General features: G+C 38.3%; 2 protein-coding genes across 5 annotated transcripts in view; one reads left to right on the plus strand and one right to left on the minus strand.

The window, feature by feature from the left end:
• The first annotated feature begins 605 nt into the window (after nucleotides 1-605).
• RPP38 (ribonuclease P/MRP subunit p38) lies at nucleotides 606-3347 on the plus strand. Its single transcript, XM_020987501.2, has 2 exons — nucleotides 606-814; nucleotides 2424-3347. Exons 1-2 carry the CDS (start codon nucleotides 788-790, stop codon nucleotides 3285-3287), a joined length of 891 nt encoding a protein of 296 aa, XP_020843160.1. The 5' UTR covers nucleotides 606-787; the 3' UTR covers nucleotides 3288-3347.
• NMT2 (N-myristoyltransferase 2) overlaps nucleotides 2360-18305 on the minus strand; it is an 89147-nt gene continuing 73201 nt past the window's right edge. For all 4 annotated transcript variants that reach the window (XM_020987496.2, XM_020987497.2, XM_020987499.2 and 1 more), the window contains exons 9-12: nucleotides 15991-16161; nucleotides 9475-9642; nucleotides 7643-7780; nucleotides 2360-7228 (exon numbers count right to left, since the gene is read on the minus strand). In XM_020987496.2, the coding sequence (XP_020843155.1) occupies nucleotides 7208-7228; nucleotides 7643-7780; nucleotides 9475-9642; nucleotides 15991-16161 (498 nt within the window). In that variant the 3' untranslated portion in view covers nucleotides 2360-7207. The remainder of the gene's footprint in view (nucleotides 7229-7642; nucleotides 7781-9474; nucleotides 9643-15990; nucleotides 16162-18305) is intronic.

The raw sequence follows: 18305 nt of genomic DNA on the forward strand, positions 1-18305 counted from the left end.
GGGCGTCTTACAAATGTTTACTGAATTGAATATCTGATACCCAGACAACTAACCTAAATAGGTGTCAAAAGATGTCTAACAGCTCCCCAAAGAATTGCAAACCAATCTACGGGGTCAGAGACGGCCCCTGCCTTTAAGGGGCTAGAGCTGGCATCGCTAATTAACCCCTGGGCCCTTCAAATTCGGAGCCCCCGAGGCTTAGGCTGCAGCACAACCAAGTTGAGAATCACAGAACACATGAGAGGATGGCGGTCTCCTTGGTGATTGGCGCAGGTTTTCGTTACCATGGCAACCTACACTTCAGCACCCGGAAGGAAATTCCCCCGCCCATTCCTGTCTTTCGCTCTTTAGCCGTAAAATCCTTAAGACGGAGCACATCCGGCGCACACTTGGGTTTCTTATTGGCTGGAGGCCGGGAAGGGCGGGTCTTCATTCTCGCGCGAGAGCTTCGGTCTTGAGCTTTGCGAGTTCCTATCTCCTCTCCCTTCTCTTTCCGGAAGGGGCGGGCCGTGCGCATGCTCACTCTAAGGCGACCTGGAAGCTGACGCTAGTTTTGTGGGGAAACCTCCGGAGCTGGAAGAACCCTGGACTGATGTGAGGTGCGTGCCATGCCCCGTGAGAGGGAGGGGACTCTCGTTGTCTTTGAGGGCCGCGTGACTCAGGCCCGGGGTTCGTTCTCACCCGGCCCGGGGGCGGCATCGTGACCGAGGGCAGCAGCCCAGCGTAGGGCGAGCCCCCTGGCTGGCGGGCCTACCTGGCCCACCCGCGCTTCTCACGCCGACTAGGCATGCTGACCCGAACGGGCTTCTTCCCGGTAGGCCTTCATTTATTCGTTCAGCAAGCACTTACAAAGCTCCTTTTGCATGCGGGAGGGGGGAGAGGGACGAATCAGCGAGCATTTATTAAACACCTGTTGTGTGCTGGGCACAGTACCAAGCTAGAGGCATGGAAAGAAATGCAAAAGCAGTCACTGCCCTTACGAGAACTCGTATTCTAATAGAGGACGCAACATGGGAAAAACCTAATGTACAAACTATATAGCTTCATTATCGCTTTATATATAAACAAGATATATATGTGGCTTACATCTGTTACTTATCTATATACATGTACGTATATAGTTTGTATGGCTTTTTTCCATGTCTCTAGAGTGTGTGTGCGTGTATTTTGTGTATTTGTATCGACGGTAAGCCAAGAGGGAAGCTATTTGGATTAAGGAAGCTCGATCTCAGTCTTGTAGAAGGTGGGGTTTTGGTGGGCAGTGCACAAGAGGTCGCGACTCACAGTTTTAAGAAGTGCTGAAGGGGTCGCGAGTAGAAAAATTTTAAGCTACCCTGCACTAGAGAAAGACCAGTTATTCCTGGGGGAGAAGTGTCAAGGAAATAATCCAGGCAAATGGTTAACTATAAATTGGAGGAAGAGATTACTTTCACCTGGAGTGAGTTACGGTCAACTAAGGTTTCCAGAATTTTTGTTGTATCAGATTTAACCCCGGCCCTCCCAGGGTTCAGTTTTTCCCTAGAGCTATTCCCTACTTTGACTTGGCACGTGTTTGCCTTAATCTGACCAGTGGACGGAGGGTAGGTGCTGTGTACCATTTTATAGTTATTTTCCCAAAGTACAAAACTAAGGTAAGAAAAAGAAAGGGGGATGTGTGTGGCCCAAAAGGAAATAGAACGCAGATTTTTTGACTCCAGTCCTCTGCTCTTTCAGATATGCGGGTTATCTCTTAATATCTTGTTGGAAATCAGGGGGCCTGTGATAGACTTTACTTTGTGAAGAACACACACATATACATGTGTATATATGCATATACAGACTCACATATAAGTAGTAGAGCTGACCAGAATGTGGAACTTGTGGAAGAAATAAGGCACACAGGTGTCAGATGTCTTCCTCAGTCTAGAATAGTTTTTGATACAGTCTAATATCTTTCTGGTAGTCAGCAAGTAGTTATTAATCATCTTCTTTGTATCCAGTGCTAGGCTTTGGCAATACAAAGAGGCAAAAACAATCCCCTTCTCTCAGGAAATTAGTAGAAAGAAAAAGAAGAGGAGGAGTTAAATGTCTACTGCTTTTATTATAAGTACTTGGAGTAGTGTTAGATATTTATGCAGAGAAGCAAACATTTTTACTTTTGCTCATAAATTTGTAGTACGCTGCAGTTTATAATTTAGATTTCAAATGACATTTTCTGTGACTGATGATATTGATTGCAGTTTTTGTCACTGAAAGAATGATGATAGGTTTCAATGAAAGTAATACCATATTGCTTTAGAGGAGTCTTAAATTAGTGGAATGGCTATAAAAATAGGACTTTTAAAAATTTAGTAATTCCAGAATAAGACAACAAACAAGATGTATTTGCTGAAAACATTTATTTTAAATAAGGGCTCCCAATTAATGTTAACTTTCTTTAATAGTTTTGGTGTCAAAGAACATTCGAGATGGCTGCAGCATCAGGGAAGGGATCTATACGAAAAGCAAAATCATTTACTGTAAAGACATCGCTGAATAACCCATATGCTATTAACTGGAGTACTCTGGAAAGAGAAGATATGCACTTCATATTACAGACACTGGAAGACAGATTTAAACATGTTGGACTTCAAAAGATTGAGAATCCAAAGAAGAAAAAACGGCCTTTTTCAAAAAGACAAACCAAAGACAAAGGTACTGTTGATAATGAAGAAGTTCCAAAGAAAAAAGAAACGGAAATTAGCCAGAAAGTACCAGGATGGACTCCTGTACATATCAGGAAACAACTTGCTATTGGGATTAATGAAGTAACCAGAGCTTTAGAGAAAAATGAACTTCTTTTAGTCCTAGTGTGCAAATCTGTCAGACCCGCTATAATGACCTCCCACCTGATTCAATTGAGTGTCAGCAGAGCTGTACCAGCTTGCCAAGTTCCTCGCCTTAGTGAAAGCATTGCACCTGTTATTGGTTTAAAGTGTGTTCTAGCTCTGGGTTTCAAAAAAAACACCGAAGCCTTTGTTGATGAACTAAAAGCTATAATTCCCAGGGTACCTGGTTTACATGTGCCATGGCTTCAAGACAACACTAAAGATTCCCTGGAAGATACAGAAGGTGAAACTTTGGAAATGCAAGATCCAAGTGTTTTAGAAACCTCCTTTGAAGAGCTTACTACAAATAAGCGAAAACTTGTTGAATGTCAGCAAAATACTTCTGCTGTAACTTTACAGCCCCTAAAAATAAAGAAACTGATTCCAAATCCCAGTAAGATAAGGAAACCACCAAAAAATAAAAAAACTACTTTAAAATAATGTGTGAAACATAATTTGTAAAGCATTTTTCCATAATTAAAACAAATTTCAAAAAATGAATTACTTTTACATGTGTCCTTGCTATATTACTTGTTAAATGTTCCTTGTAAAAAAATGTAACTTTAGGGCACAAACATGTCTAGGTTTAAACCAATATTTAAATGCATCAGTTATTAAAAAACCTGAGTATAAAAACAAAAATTTATTAAAATAAATGTTCAAACTGATATAAATCCATTTAAGAGGCCAGTAAGATGCTGGTTTGTGAGAACATCTGTATTTCATCATACCTATCTTCCTATCAAAATCATTCTGCCACAGCAGACATTGTTCTTAATCATAGTGCAGATGAAATTGGATTACAGCTGCTTTCTTATCTAATGTATTCAGCTAAAGAAAACTGGACTACAAATGGTCTTCTAGAAACAATCCACTTAATCTTGAAATTTGGGGTATTAATTTATATTGAGTTTAGCTGATAAAGGGAATCAGTTGTCATAATTCATACTTCGTACATGAATGTCTTAAAGCGGTTGCCCATTTTCTCCATTACATTTCTTGAGGTGGATTCATTTTTGCTGACTTAGGCTTACATTTCATCAAGGACTTGTGGAAAAAAGAACATATACTCTACTCAGTGACAATTCTCTGGGAGACAATGGGTTCATATCACAACTCAGAGAAGGATGGGAAAGCTAGACTTCACATTGCCAGAGCTACTTTCTTGGCCTAATTCTAGTGATTTTACACAAAGTATGGCACCTTTGTATATTCTAGATGGGAGAAGGATTAATACTTTTAAATAGGAATTTTAGTTTAAAAATAAAGTGAAAGATTCCCAATGCCACAATCTTAAATACATTAAAAAAACATACTCCCCATGGTGTTAAGGAGATAATTTTTTTTTTAAAAGTTCCAAGAATGTTTTTGTTGCTGCAACTGTATCTCTGGAGCAGGGGTTCATAACCGTGGGCCTATACACTTACTTAAAAATGTTGCTAACTTTCAATGTAATTTATTTCCTTTGTAATCCTATACATTTTATTCTATATATTTAAAAATTCCAAGAAGGGGTCCCATAAGCTTTGTCACACTCCCAGAGGGGTCCATGACACAAAGGTTAAGAACACCCTGCTTTAAGGATTTTAAGAAGGGAGCTGATATGTATTTTCTTACTGTTGGTTTCTTTTCACTAGTGGAAAAAGTGAAATGTCCAATGACATTTGGATAAATGATGGCTGAATAAATTATGATATTAATGTAATGAAATACTATGCCAAAGAAATGACAAGTACAGAAAGAAATGAGGCAAATATTGGTGGCAGACTAATGTTCTGCAATTGTATTGGGAAAAAAGGACCACAAAACTAATTACACAGGTGAATGCAGAAGGGGACATATAAGTTGTTTATTTTTACAACTAAGACATAAATTTGAATTTTGATGTTCTACTTGGAGTTCTACTCTTCTTATCTGTATTTGTTGAGAGGGTTTATTAATAAATCTCAAAGGTGCTTTTTAGCTAGAAATAAGTTTTGGTTTTAATACAGCAGAGCATTTTGGAATGATGTGTTTTTAGGATAGTTTCTTAAATTTTATAAAATACATGGTAAGAACTATTTTTAGGCCTGGCTCTCATTGATTAACTGTGTAGCCATAGTAGGTCACTTAACCTCTTAGTCTCTGCATTAGTTGAAGGAATTGCATTAGATGCTGACTCTAGGTAGGTCCAAAGTTCCATGATTTCCAATCTAAATTTTTTTTAACTCAACATATGGGTAGTTTTACACAAAGTTTGTTTTGGCATGTTTACTGATAACATACTTAAATTGTACACAGGGATGGGATAGGCATGAATGTCCTACTGAAAAGAGTCAAGCAAGTGCTTTATTTTGAAATAGCATAAAGTTAAAAGAGGGTCAAAATATTGTAATTGAAATCAGTAAAAGTGGGATAGTTTCACCTTAAAACAAGTTAATGCCAAAATTTCAGAAAGTCAAATAGATTTTTTTAAAAGTCCTCAAAAAGAACATTTTTTTAGCTTATATTTTTAGGATCTCCAATAAAATCCTTTCCCTAAATTAAAATATTTTAAAGTCAAAGTGGTTGTTGGTCAAAACATTTTTTTTTTGTTGGTTGATTCTCTGGCTTTTTGAAGCCTTCTCTCCACCATGAATGAAGAGAACACCTTTCTCCCTGTTGTGAAAAGGTTTTACTGTAACTGTATATACCCTTGGAGGTAGTGTTTGAGAGAAATGCAATTCCAATGATACAAACTGTCCCAAAAAATTTTAGTGCAGAAATAATCTAATAGTTTTAAACTGCACTGAGACTTTTGGGACACCCTTTCTAATGACTTTAATAGTTTAAAATAGCACTAAAACTTTTGGGAACCCCCTGGCGGCTACTAAACTGTATATAAGCATCCCTGTGGGCCTGACTTAGAAAACCTCATTAACATTATGTATGCACTACTGTATTTTTATTTATTTTGTTAAATGTTTCCTAATTACATTTTAATCCAGTTCTGGCCACAGACAGGAGTGTTGCAGGTGTTTGACACCTCTACCTATACAGACCCAATAGTCCAATAAACCCCTCTAGTGGTAGGTTTAGAAATCACATGTTCTTGTCAGTTCTCAACTAGGATAAGAGCTGCAGGCCCCTTAGCTTGTTTTCATACTGTATTGGTACCAAGTGGAAAAGTTATTTATCACACAGTTGTAAATAATTGTGAAATGAAGAGTAGAAACTACACTTACTGTAAAGAAAGGTGAAAGAATGTAATTCTGTGGCATTTAAATCAAGGCCAATTTACAAGGCCTCATTTAGCAGCTCCCTCTCTTCTGAGTATTGGCAATATATATTATTATATACACATATATATTATACAGTGAAACCTTGCTTCAAACTCTGGATAAAAACACCATCAGTAACAAAATTATGAATACTTATTTACAAATAAGATATTTTCATTAGAATGAAAGATGTCATGATAAAGTTGGTATAAAGGAACTTGTGCAATTTTGCATAAGCAATGGAAACATTCAAACTATCAATGTCCTGATAGCATTAATAAATTCCACTGGGGTTTCTTTTAGTTTGGCATCCTTCCCTCACATTGCCTTGAGGAAAAACAAATCTAAAGCTGGACAGCAGCTGTAACATAGAGTAATGAGTGTATAATCTTTCAGACAGCACATGTAATGATTGTTCCAAACAGTTCAGTGCTACTGATTCAACCCACTGATCCTTCGAAGAGTAAAGTACAAATCTGTGTTTTTATTGACTTGGCAGCATTGCTTATTGGATAAAAAAAATGTACCAGAAAACCCAGTACATTTTTATACTGCTCCACACTTAACAATTACCAAGACTTCTCACTTGAGCTACAAAAGTATTGGCCTCCATAAATCTGCCCAAATAATATCCATGTGAAATGAATAAGCAAAAATATTCAGAATGAATCTGTCATTCTGTGACACTGACAAACATTACCACTTAATAAATAGAAATGCAGCAGTTTATCTGTGTATTAGCAAAGATTTTCTGACATTAATCCATCGCTGCAGATCAGTTTGTATAAAAACAGTTCATTTTCTACAGTGGAAAAATACCTTCTCTTTGTCAAGAGGCAGTCAAAGGTCTGAAAATAAGAGGAATGTGCTCTTTGTACCTTTCTTCCCCTACTCTCTCCCAGCAATGGACTGTAAAAGTTGGATGAATTTTTCGTTTGAAAATAGCCCAAAAAAAGTAAAATTGGTCAGGTATGGATTTTCTTCAGATTTTCAGATTTTATAGATCACTTTGATTTCACTTAAGTTGTGCTTTTATTCTTTGGAACAGTGGTTCCGGGATTTGTTAAATAGAAACATCAACTCAAATGATGACTGCAGAGTTCTAGAAATGAAAATGTCCTCCTACTGTAAAACAAGACCAACCTAAAGGAAGGGGAGAAATGGAGTAGTCAGAACAGAGAGTAACAGTAATAACATTCATACAGCACTTAACTATTCACTGGCTCTGTGCTAAGCATTTGCAATTATTATCTCAGCTATCCTCTCAACACCCTTGTTATCCCTGAGGCAGACAGAAGTTAAGTGACTTGCCCAGGGTCACAATGTTAGTAAACGTCTATTTGAACTTGGGTCTTCCTGACTCTAGGCTCAGCACACTATCTACTAGCCTACCCAAGCTGTACAAGTGTATGCAAGCAAACCAACATTTATAGCAGAAGGTGAAAGTATTTCATTTGTAAAGGTATGTAAAACTCAGTATTTAAAATATCTTCTAAAAAGAAGCCAAGAGAGCTTATTAACTTAAACTAATTGAAATGTATTCTAGTTTCCACTTACCTTTTCAGATTCTGTTCCTGGACATCGCCAGTTGTACAAATAATATTGCAAATTACCATCTCCTATACCAAACTTGAGTTTTTCTAGGAATGTTTTATTTTCCATCAAATCTAGTGCATTGAACACATCAAATCCTTTCTGCCAATTAAAAAAAAACATTTTTAAATTAACATTTTCAAAGTATTAGGGCTTAGTGTATCAAGATACAATATTGTAATAAGTTCCTTACTTGATACTGCCTGCAAATTTGGATTTGCATTTACAATTCTAAATACACAGTGATGTCCATAATAAGTGGATTTTCAAGTCTGAATTTTAAAAATGTTTTATTCAGAACTGTCAGTCTAGTTGAGTCATCATCGCTAATGCCTTAAATTATATTTGCTAAGAGGATACAGCAAGAATATCTAAGCCTAATGAGCCAGGAAAATTAGACCAGCAGACTGCTTTTTAGATCAAAATTGACATGGTAACATCATTTTTGAAAGCATGTGTTTTTAGGAGAATGTTGTCTAAATACTGCATTGGTCCCAATGTAGGTTGCCTTTCCCCTCCAAATCTGGTCTTTAGGAAAACCTTACTTTGGATTTTTTCAATGCACATCTACACGTACATACTTTTCTCTTTCAAGGACATCTCATTTTAGAGAGACAATCAAAGTGGCTCATATTTGGACCAATGTAGTTGCTCATTCTCGGGATTTCTAACTACTGAACTCTGGGTTCCGACCATCTGAAAAGGAATACAAAATTCCAACAATTTCATGTAGATTGGTGTATTGAACATAAATGTTAACGAGTTATACAACTCCTACCTTGGCCTGATAGAAGTCAAATTCTAGTTTTAAAAATTAAGTTTTAGGACATTAACCACTTGTAAATGGACTAAAAAATCGGTGACTTAGGGCTTGAATGAAATATTTAATTTTCCAGTTCAGTGTTGCTACGGGAATGACTTTCTGACACTGCAGCAACTGAAATCAGAACACAGCATGAGTGATGTTGATTGACTGGGCTCTTTTTAGCTCAATTTTTGTTTGGTTCAAGAAAGACAAAACTTTATTACCAAAGCTCAGAAAAACTCATGGAATTCTGTTTCAACACACTATCACCATAAACTTTTGCCACATTTACTTGTTCTATTACAATGCTTTGGACTTCTTGGTGGTTTTGTTTAGAAGACTATGTCTCCATATCTCACCTTGGCTGAAAGTGAACAATCACTGTCAGACCTGAGCATCCTACTTATCAGTACAGGAGACTGGATCTGCTCTGTTTCAGATGACTGGCCAGCCTGCCCCCCTACTCCTGGAGGATCATGACATTGGTGCCAGATTTAGTGAGGACACCCAATTGGCTTTTGTTCAGTTGCAGCTCAGAACTCTTAATTCAAGTTTTCCTTCAGCCTGAGGCTCCCCCAGTGGCAGAGATGAGGGGCATGTGCCTATTGTTTGAAGCAAGTTCCCAACAGTTATCCTAACTTCTGGCTTGAGAAGCTTAGAATGTTAACACAGAATATATCATCAGGTAAAGTTAGATTTTCCTTATTTGATCAGATATCTAACTGACACAAGGAGCTTCTTTTTACAAATCCTCTTAGTTTTCCAGCCTTGTTAATATCCCACTGCTTTCACTCTGTTGTGCTATTTCATAAGTCAGAGATAAATACTAATTATCCTGAGATTTTTCTTTCGAGGTAATTGTGATGTTTAGAAAGATACTGACCACTAGAGGTTCTGGGGAAACTCTTGTCAAAATATCGAGATGTTTTTAGTTTTACCATCTATGTAAGAAAGTTTTTGGCAAATACATTTTGAAGAAAAAGTTGCTTACCAATTTAGCTATAATGAGTGCATCATTCATTAGGTCCAGCAGTGGAGTCTCAGTATGAATGTTGTAGAAGGAATAAGCGGCTTTTAGGCTTTTGTGAACAGGGTGATGCATGACAGTGGAAGGTAGTGTGTAGAAGCTCAGGAAGTCAGTTAACACACCACTTGAGCACTAAAAAACAAAACAGATGTGAGCTGTGAACTGTGAACCCCCCCCATTCTCCCACTAATCTAACCATTTGAATTTGACCAGTGGTTTTGTCACATAAACCTGAGATATGAACCCCCATCATAGCCTCCTTCTACCTTGCCAGTCTGGCCTGGCTATGCCTTACAAGTAATCTTCCTCCTGCTGCCTCACCAGACTGGCCTGGCTATGCCTTACGAGTGATCTTCCTCCTGCTGCCTCTGATTACTTGGCGCTGGCTGTTTTCCACATTTGGAATGGCCATTCTTTCTCCCTTCTGTATCATAGAATTCCTTAATTCCTTCAAGACTCAGCTCCACGATGAAGTTCTTCACAAAATCTTTCCTGCTCTTTGAGGCAGGAACTGTTTTTGCTGTGTTGACTACACATTCCCATCCTCAGTAGAATAGCTAATAATAATAATCATTTACATAGCGCCTTAAGCTTTACAAAATGCTTAATGCATGTTAACTTATTTGATCCTTACAACAGTCCTGTGAGGTAGGTGCTATTATCCCTATTTTATGGATGAGGAAACTAAATCAGAGGTTAAGTGACTTACCCTGGGCCACACAGCTAGTAAGTGTTGAGGCTGTATTTGAGTTCAGGTTTTCCTGACTCCAGGTCCAGCACACTCTACTATGCTGCTTGACTGCCTATATAAGCAGGCAGGGACAGCTTTTTTTCTTTATATTTCCAGCATCTGGCACTTAAATATTTTATTGATTGTCCATGATCACACAGACATTAAGTACCTGAGGTAGCATTTGAACCCAGGTCTTTTGACTCCCAAGTCCTTGGGGATTGCCCCAGGCCGCCCTACCTGTGTGAAGTGGACTTATTTTGTTACCTGTTTTTTTCATGAATGTCCAGGTTTAATTTGCATTACATCTTTAGGATGAGACACTGGTAAAGGTCAGATTCATACAACACTACTTGCCAACTGGGATTAGGAGGGTCCACTGCACGTTTGGTAGGATGTGGGCTCGAATTCATTGCCAACTTAAACCTGCAATTTATATAGATTTCAGGGAGGTAAAGCTTTTGAAGTGAAAACTTCCTGGGAATGATTTCTGGAAGCAGTAACCAGGACTCCAAAGCAACACTGATGAAAGCAGCACACTAGCTACCAATGAGAACCGTCATTATATAGTTTAGCATGAGAACTATTTGGGGCAGCTAGGTGACACAGTGGATAGAGCACCGGCCCTGAAGTCAGGAGGACCTGAGTTCAAATCTGGCCTCAGACCAAACACTTGACACTTACTAGCTGTGTAACCTTGGGCAAGTCACTTAACCCCAATTGCCTAAAAAAGAAAAAAAAATGTACAAAAAAAAGAATAAGAGCTATTTAAGAGAGAACTTTTTATTTCCCCAGGTGTGTTAGGCAATGTAACACTGATCCATGCCTCTCCCTTGACCTTCCCTAATTTGTTTTGTTAGAGATTTTCCTTCGCTTTTTGTTAAATAAGCCTAAACATCAAGCTCAAGGAAAGCAAAATTCATAATTCTTCTTGTTTAACAGAGATATTTTACTGTTGTTCAGTGGTTTCAGTCATGTCGGCTTCTTTGTGATGCCATTTGGGGTTTTCTTGGCAAAGATATTGCAGTGGTTTGCCATTTCCTTCTCCAGCTCATTTTACAGATGAGGAAACTAAGGCAAACAGGGTGAGGTGACTTGCCCAGGCTCACACAGCTAGGAAGTCTCTGAGGCTGTGGATTTGAACTCTGGTTTTCCTGACTCCAGGCCTCGAACCCTATCTACTGCACCACCTATCTGCCCCATATTTTACTAGCAATTATTAAAAGATTCTTTGGTGTTAAGTATTATACCAGTGAATTTCTTGTATACCCTTAACATGTTTTATCATTATATGATTTTAGTCAGAAAAACATTCTATTAGGATTGGGAAACAGGTTTTTTTAAAAAAAAATGTTCCCAGAGGTTTCTTGTTTATATTTTGACTTAGAATTCCTAAGAATGACAAAAGCTATGAACTCATAAGTAAAAGTGCACATCTGAAAAATCCCTCCTTCCTGTTTTGTGCTTAATAGCAGATAAACATGCTATAAAATTACATTTTGAGTTTTCTCTTTGGTATAGATCTTGGAAGTGGAGAAAATATCAGTCTTAGGAAGTGAATCTCTTCTGTAAATAAGGAAAGAACAAATTCCTCCACCACCCAAACAAAACTACCTGCCCTACACTAAGAAGTGCTTGAGACGCCCATCCTCAAAAACATTGTTTTTGCCCTTTTAAGACCAAGAACCCAGCCATCTTCATGAATTCTAAGGACCAGTTCCACTAAATTTGGCTTCAGATTCTTAAGTTCTGTACATAGGTGATTACTGTTATTATTATTTTGGTTGTTGTTCTGGTATGGTTATAACTACTACCACAAAAGGAATTCATTTAGAGAGTATTTCCTAAGTGGTGGGGAAATAAATGCCCCAAACCCCAATTCAAAGATACATCATTTTCCTTCTATCTCTTGACTTGCCAATAAAATTCCAATAAAAAGATAAAACAGCAAGGAATTCATAAACCCTAGAAATATCTGGACATATTTACATTTTTTTTTGATGATTGGGAAATCTGAAGAATGAGGAAAAAACTTTGCTAATATTTTATACAGGAAACAGAATTAGGATCTCATTAACCCAGTTTAGAGAGCATTCTTTTTTCTTCTTCTTTACCATCTTTCAGCCTCTTTGGCTTACTAAACACTTCCCTGAAGTTTGGAAAGGAAAGCTATTAAATTCAAAGTATCCTGTCCTTTGATCTGATGAGGAAACTTCAGATTTAGAGAATATTAGAGGTGCAAAGAATCATCATGTACTTCATTTCCGTTGTTTTATAGGTAGAAAAAGGAGGTCAGAGAGGCGAAGTCACTTGCCTAAGATCACACTAATTAATGGCAGAACTAGGACTAGAAGTCAGATCTTTTAACTTCAAAGTCCAAGAAAGACTACTGGAAAGGGAAAGTTATTTTCCTTCATGCAGCCTACGTTTCAGCCCAACTCTTAAGTTCTTCCTTGCGTTCCTCAAGCCATTCTCATATCTTCCAAGTGTTTGCAAAAGCTGTCTTCCATGCTTGTCTTTATCTTGACTTTTCAGATTCATTACTGGAGCCCATTCAAGACTTAGTTCAGATGCAACTTCCTCGGTGAAGGCTTTTCCCTAATGACTCCAGTTATTAGTGAACTCACTGTTTCTAAACACCACTAAAAAATTTTGTCTAATCTCTCCTATCCCCTCTTCATTTCCTACCTTGTATTATATTTATATGTGTACTCTAATGCCCAGGTACAGTGTAATCTCACTGACAGCTCTACCAACCTTTGCTTATCCTACTATTCCTAGTGCCTTGCACTGGCAAGCCATCCTTATTAAATGAAATGGACAGGACTAGGAAATGCAGATTTAATGTAATTCTAGACCTAGAGTTATCTGGGAGCACTGATTACTTGAAAGACTTGCCCAGAAGACAGTACAAGCCAAAGTGATACTTGAATCCAGGTCTTCCTGCCTCTGAGGCTGGCTTTCTATCCACCACACCATACTATCTGTGACCAAATCTTTTAAAAATGCAGTGAGATTCAAGGAAGAAGAGAAAAAATGTGGAAGGCATGGGATCTTCCAAGAAATATGTTTCAAATATTTTGAAGTATGTGAAATTGGGGGAAATTGCTTAATCATTGATAGGACAACAGCTATAGATCCAAAAGGCAGTCAGCAGGAGAAAACAACAGGCTAGAATTAGCAAAGTTAAATTTAGTTAAAGTCCTTCATTTTCATTTTTAAAAAATTAACTGCAAAAGTAAAAGATTTGGAAGATGGCTAGAAAGCAGCAGCTCACACGAAAGATACCTAGCTTGCCTTGATGGATTAAAGTCACCAGATCCAAATCTGGTGGTGAATGTGATCACTGAGCCACTGCCATGGATCTCTGAAAGATGCTGGGGAACAGAGGAGGTGCTGAAGGGCTGCAGAAAGGCAAACATCTTGCTTTTCACAAGAGGGAAGAGAGTGGAGTCTACACATTATAATTGAAGCTTGACTTCAGTTCTTGGTTAAATTTTATAACATAACAGTGAATATCTAGAAAAGAAAGCATTGATCACAAAATACCACTGTAAAAAAAATACCACTGTAGAACAGGCCAGGCCACATTAACTTCCTTTCTTTTTTTTTTTTTTTTTTGACAGGAGTACTTGTCTAGTAAATCAGGAGGAGTTCTTAACCTGGAGTCCCTAGATGGGATCCACAGATTGATTTTCATGGGGTTCTTGAGCAAGGGGGAAAAATAACACCTCTATTTTCATTAGTCTCTGACTTCAACTTAGCATTTTCAATTGTTTAAAAATGTTATTCTAAGAATATGTCCACTGGTTTCACCAGACAGGCAAAAGGGTCTATGACATGAGAAAGGTTAAGAACTACTATAGATAAGTTTACCTGGATTTTAGCCAAGCTGTTCTTATGGACAGAATAGAGTGATATAGTCCATATAATAGTAATAATATTTAATAATAATAGTATTTAATAATATTAAATAATAATAATAGTAATAGCTAACATAGCACCTACTAGGTGCCAGGCACTGTGCTAAGTGCTTTATAAATATTTCATTTGGCCCTTCAACAATCCTGCAAGGTAGCTGCTATTATCCCTATTTTATAGATGAGGAAATGATGCAAAGTGAAATGAAATGACTTGCCCAAGGTCACAGAGCTAGTAAGTGTCTGAGGCCATGTTTGAACTCAGCACTCTATCCACTGTGTTGCCTAGCTGAGGCCAGGAACCACTTTTCATCTTCAGTCCCCAGTACCCTGCATATAGTAAGCACTTACTAAAAGCTTGTTCAAGTAATAGTCTAAAGAATTTACAAAAGATGTTCTTTTCATACAAATTTATATACAGTATAGGTATTTTGTATGTTCATACAAAGTCTTTAAAGTGATAAAAATGTATAGATGAATATTAGCAATTTCATGCTGAGGCAAACAGAGGTTAAGTGATTTGCTCAGGGTCACACAGATAATAAGTACTGGAGTACCTGCTATGTACTAGGTATCATGCTGTATGTTTTTATAAACATTTCATTTGATCTTGACAAGTACAAGATGAAGAGGTGTGTCTAGATAAGCTCATCTCAGAAAGATCTAGGGTTTTTAGTGACTTGCATTCCCAATCTATAGCAACCTGTGTGTGTATGTATATATGTATTTTTTCCCCAGCTGTATTTAACAGGCATGGTGTCCAATAGTATGGAGATAATGGTCTTGTTCAGTTCTCTGTACTATATTTTAAGAAGGGCACTGATGTGCAGTGGAACGTAACCAAGATGGTAAAGGACCTTGAGATGATGCTATATAAAATCAGGAAAAGGGGATGTTTAGCCTGGAGATGAATGCTGACATGAAAGCTGTCCTCCAGGACTTCAGGGCTGTCGTGTGGGAGGGCAGAATTAGAGAAGTAGTGGTTATAAGAACAATAGGGCACCTTTAGGCTTGATAAACTTCCTAACAATTAGAGCAATCCAAAAATGCAGTGGGTTCCTGAAAAGATAGTATGGGTTTCCTCTCCATGGAGGGCTCTTTTTTTTAGATTTGCATTGGACTAGATGTCCTCTGAGGTCCTGTTCCAACCCTGGGATTCTGAGACTTCAAGCCCCAGGAGTCTGTGATGTGGCAGCCAAAAATACTGATGGGATCTGAGGCTTCAATAACAGAATTATGACAGTAATGGTTTTATTGTCCTCAGCTCAGGTCGGACTCTGTATATCTTAACAAGGATGTTGACTGTATTGAGAGGAAGTTAACCAGGATCTAGAGGTGACGCAGACCTTAGGCAAGTCACTTAACCTCTGGCTTCAGTTTCTTCATTTGTAAACTAAGGGGATTGGATTGGATAACCTCTAAGCTTCCTTCTAGCTGAGGATAAGAGATTTAAAGTCATACAGGGATTGATTTAAAAGAACAGGGAAGTTCAGCCTGAAGAAGTCTTCATACTTATGGGGAACATGATACTTACCTTCAGATATCTGAAGGACAATTATAAGGAAGAGGTACTGACCAACATGTGGACCAAGTTCCAAGGAGGCAGATTTTACCTCAAGATAAGAAAAAACTTCCTCCCAATTGGAGCTGTCCAGTAATAGAATTGGCACAGAGGCATTGGGTTTCCCTATACCAGGAAGTCTTCACTGCAGATGTTGTGGAGGGTATTCTTGCTTTGGATGGGGGTTAGCTTACACAGTGCCCTTAAAGGTCCCTTCTAGCTCTGAGGCTTTAGGATGTTCAAACTTCTGCTAATCACCTTATCTTTACCTCTACTACAAATGTGTCGATAATATGATCCTGAGGCAGAAACCAATGGGCCACTTCCTCTTCATTCATCACTGGGGCAAGATGAAACTGCTTCAGATAGTTGTTAATTAATTCTTTCACAGCTTTGATATCTTTCCGCTCCATTGGTCTCAAACCCGAAGTCTTTGTGACCTTGTTATTGTGACAACAAAAAAGAAATGATCAAATGTTAAATTCAAGAGGGATAAAAGTAGGCGAGAGCACACACGGGGTAATCTGTTACATTCTAGGGCAGGATACACACAAAGCTGCCTTATTTATTATCTCCCTGTGGATAGCCTCTAGTCAGTAATCCCTATGACCCAGTTACTCAAATGTTAACACATATCCAAAGGGGATATTCCAAGCTGAATGAAACCAGATGCCAAGCATGTTAATAGTAGATTGGAAAAAGCCATATATCTAGCCATTAATTCAATTCTAGGACATCCCTCTAAATGTTCCTGTACTGCTACTCTGCTTTTGGGAGAAATTCACAGGCACTGACGGCTGAGCATTGTTCGAAGCAGAATGCCTCATAAGAGGCAGGACTGTGAGTCGTATAAAGAATCTAGAGGAAGGAAGAAAAATACATGATTTATTTTGGTTTCTTGGAAAATCCAAACTCACCCAACAGAAACAGAGGCACGGAATTTAGCCCATCTGCCCCTTAGGTCTATTGGTAGCCAATTATTTGAACAAGCTTCTGGGCCTACAGACTTTTATAGGGAGGAAAAGGGCTGAGAATGGCTGTCAGAGTAGGAATCACATTCCACAATGTCTGAGTTTCTAAGTAAGATACAAATAAGTCTCTCCACCTACCCCTCAACAGTTCCAATACCGTCTCTCCCTCTTCTCTTGAAAAATTCCAAAGACTTAGAATCTGAATTATTTTGGAATATCAAATAATATATTCAGGGTATTGTGTTGCAATCCAACCTTAACTCAATGGCATCTGAACTAGATAATAGCTTTGTTTGTATGTAAAACTAGATATAATAGTGATCAGCATAATTGTCATAAAAAGAATTTAATTCAGTAAGCATTAAGTGACTACTATGTGTCTGGCACAGAAGTTACACAGCACAATATGGCATGGCATATAGGTACTGAAATGGAGGGGGTGGTTGTGGTGGTATGTGATGTGGTCAGACCTGAGCTTAAGGAAAATCAGTTTGACAGCTGAGTAGAGGATGGGCTGGATTATAGAGAGGCTTGAGGCAGAGTGACCAGTCAAATATATCTTGCCAAAAGTTTTTAAAAAGCTTTCATTTCATAGGTAGAAAAAATCCATGTTAAGATTGTGCAAGCAGCTTGAACATCTTTATTCAAGATATTCTTTTCCTATCAGATCAATATCATCACAAAATCTACCCGTCGACATTCTTGAATAACCAGACTTCTACCAACTGCATTCGAAATGTGATGAGTTCTGTTGTAGAGAAAGTGATACTTGAACATCAGGGAAAATTGATTTGTCCTGGCAAGGGCAAATATTTTTCTAGAATACTCCCATCAGTAACTTTAAATGTATAGTGCTAGAAAGGTTTTTAATTAATAAGGCCATCATACTGTTTGCATAGTAGACATTTTTTGAGAACCTCCTAGGAGAATATGATGGGGTAACATCATCTAAGTATGATTCACTGTGCTTGTTTACTATAGAATATGAAGAGCAGGAGTTCAAACTCCCAAATATGGGATGAGTGAGGGAAGACTTAGCCTAGACAACAATTCCTAGGGGAAGGAGTGGGGGTTTTAGCACAGGAGCTGAAGAAAACTACACTGCATTAAGAAAAACCCAAAGTCCAGAATATAGTTTCCATGTATTCTTTCTTGATTAGGCCAAATCAGGAGTGCCAGATACCACGTTTTTTGAAAAGACGGAGAAACTGGAGCATGTCCAAAAGATAGAGGGTAAGAGGTCTTAGAGATCATGGTGCCAAGTAAGGGGATGTTTAGCCTAGAGAAAAGAACAAGACCTGAGTAGGGGGGTAGTGGGGGGGGAGGCATGGAGTGTGGAGGGATGGGGTAGTTGTTTTCAGCTGCCTTGGAGAAAAGGGATCAGACTTGTGCTGACTTTTTATTTTTGTTTTGTATCAGCAGTGTCTGACACATAACAGACACTTGGGCCTGCCTTCCACTCACTAGAGGTCTCCAAAGCTGGATGGCCACTTGTCAGGTATGTTATTGGGTGAACTCTTGTTCAGATACACATTAGTTCAGGTGGCTCTGAGGTCTCTTCCAACTCTGAGACCCAGTCTGTGGATGTGAAAACACTAGAAGATCATAATGGA

Source organism: Phascolarctos cinereus, unplaced genomic scaffold (genome assembly GCF_003287225.1).
Source record: "Phascolarctos cinereus isolate Bilbo 61053 unplaced genomic scaffold, phaCin_HiC Scaffold_1;HRSCAF=81, whole genome shotgun sequence".
Taxonomy (NCBI): domain Eukaryota; kingdom Metazoa; phylum Chordata; class Mammalia; order Diprotodontia; family Phascolarctidae; genus Phascolarctos; species Phascolarctos cinereus.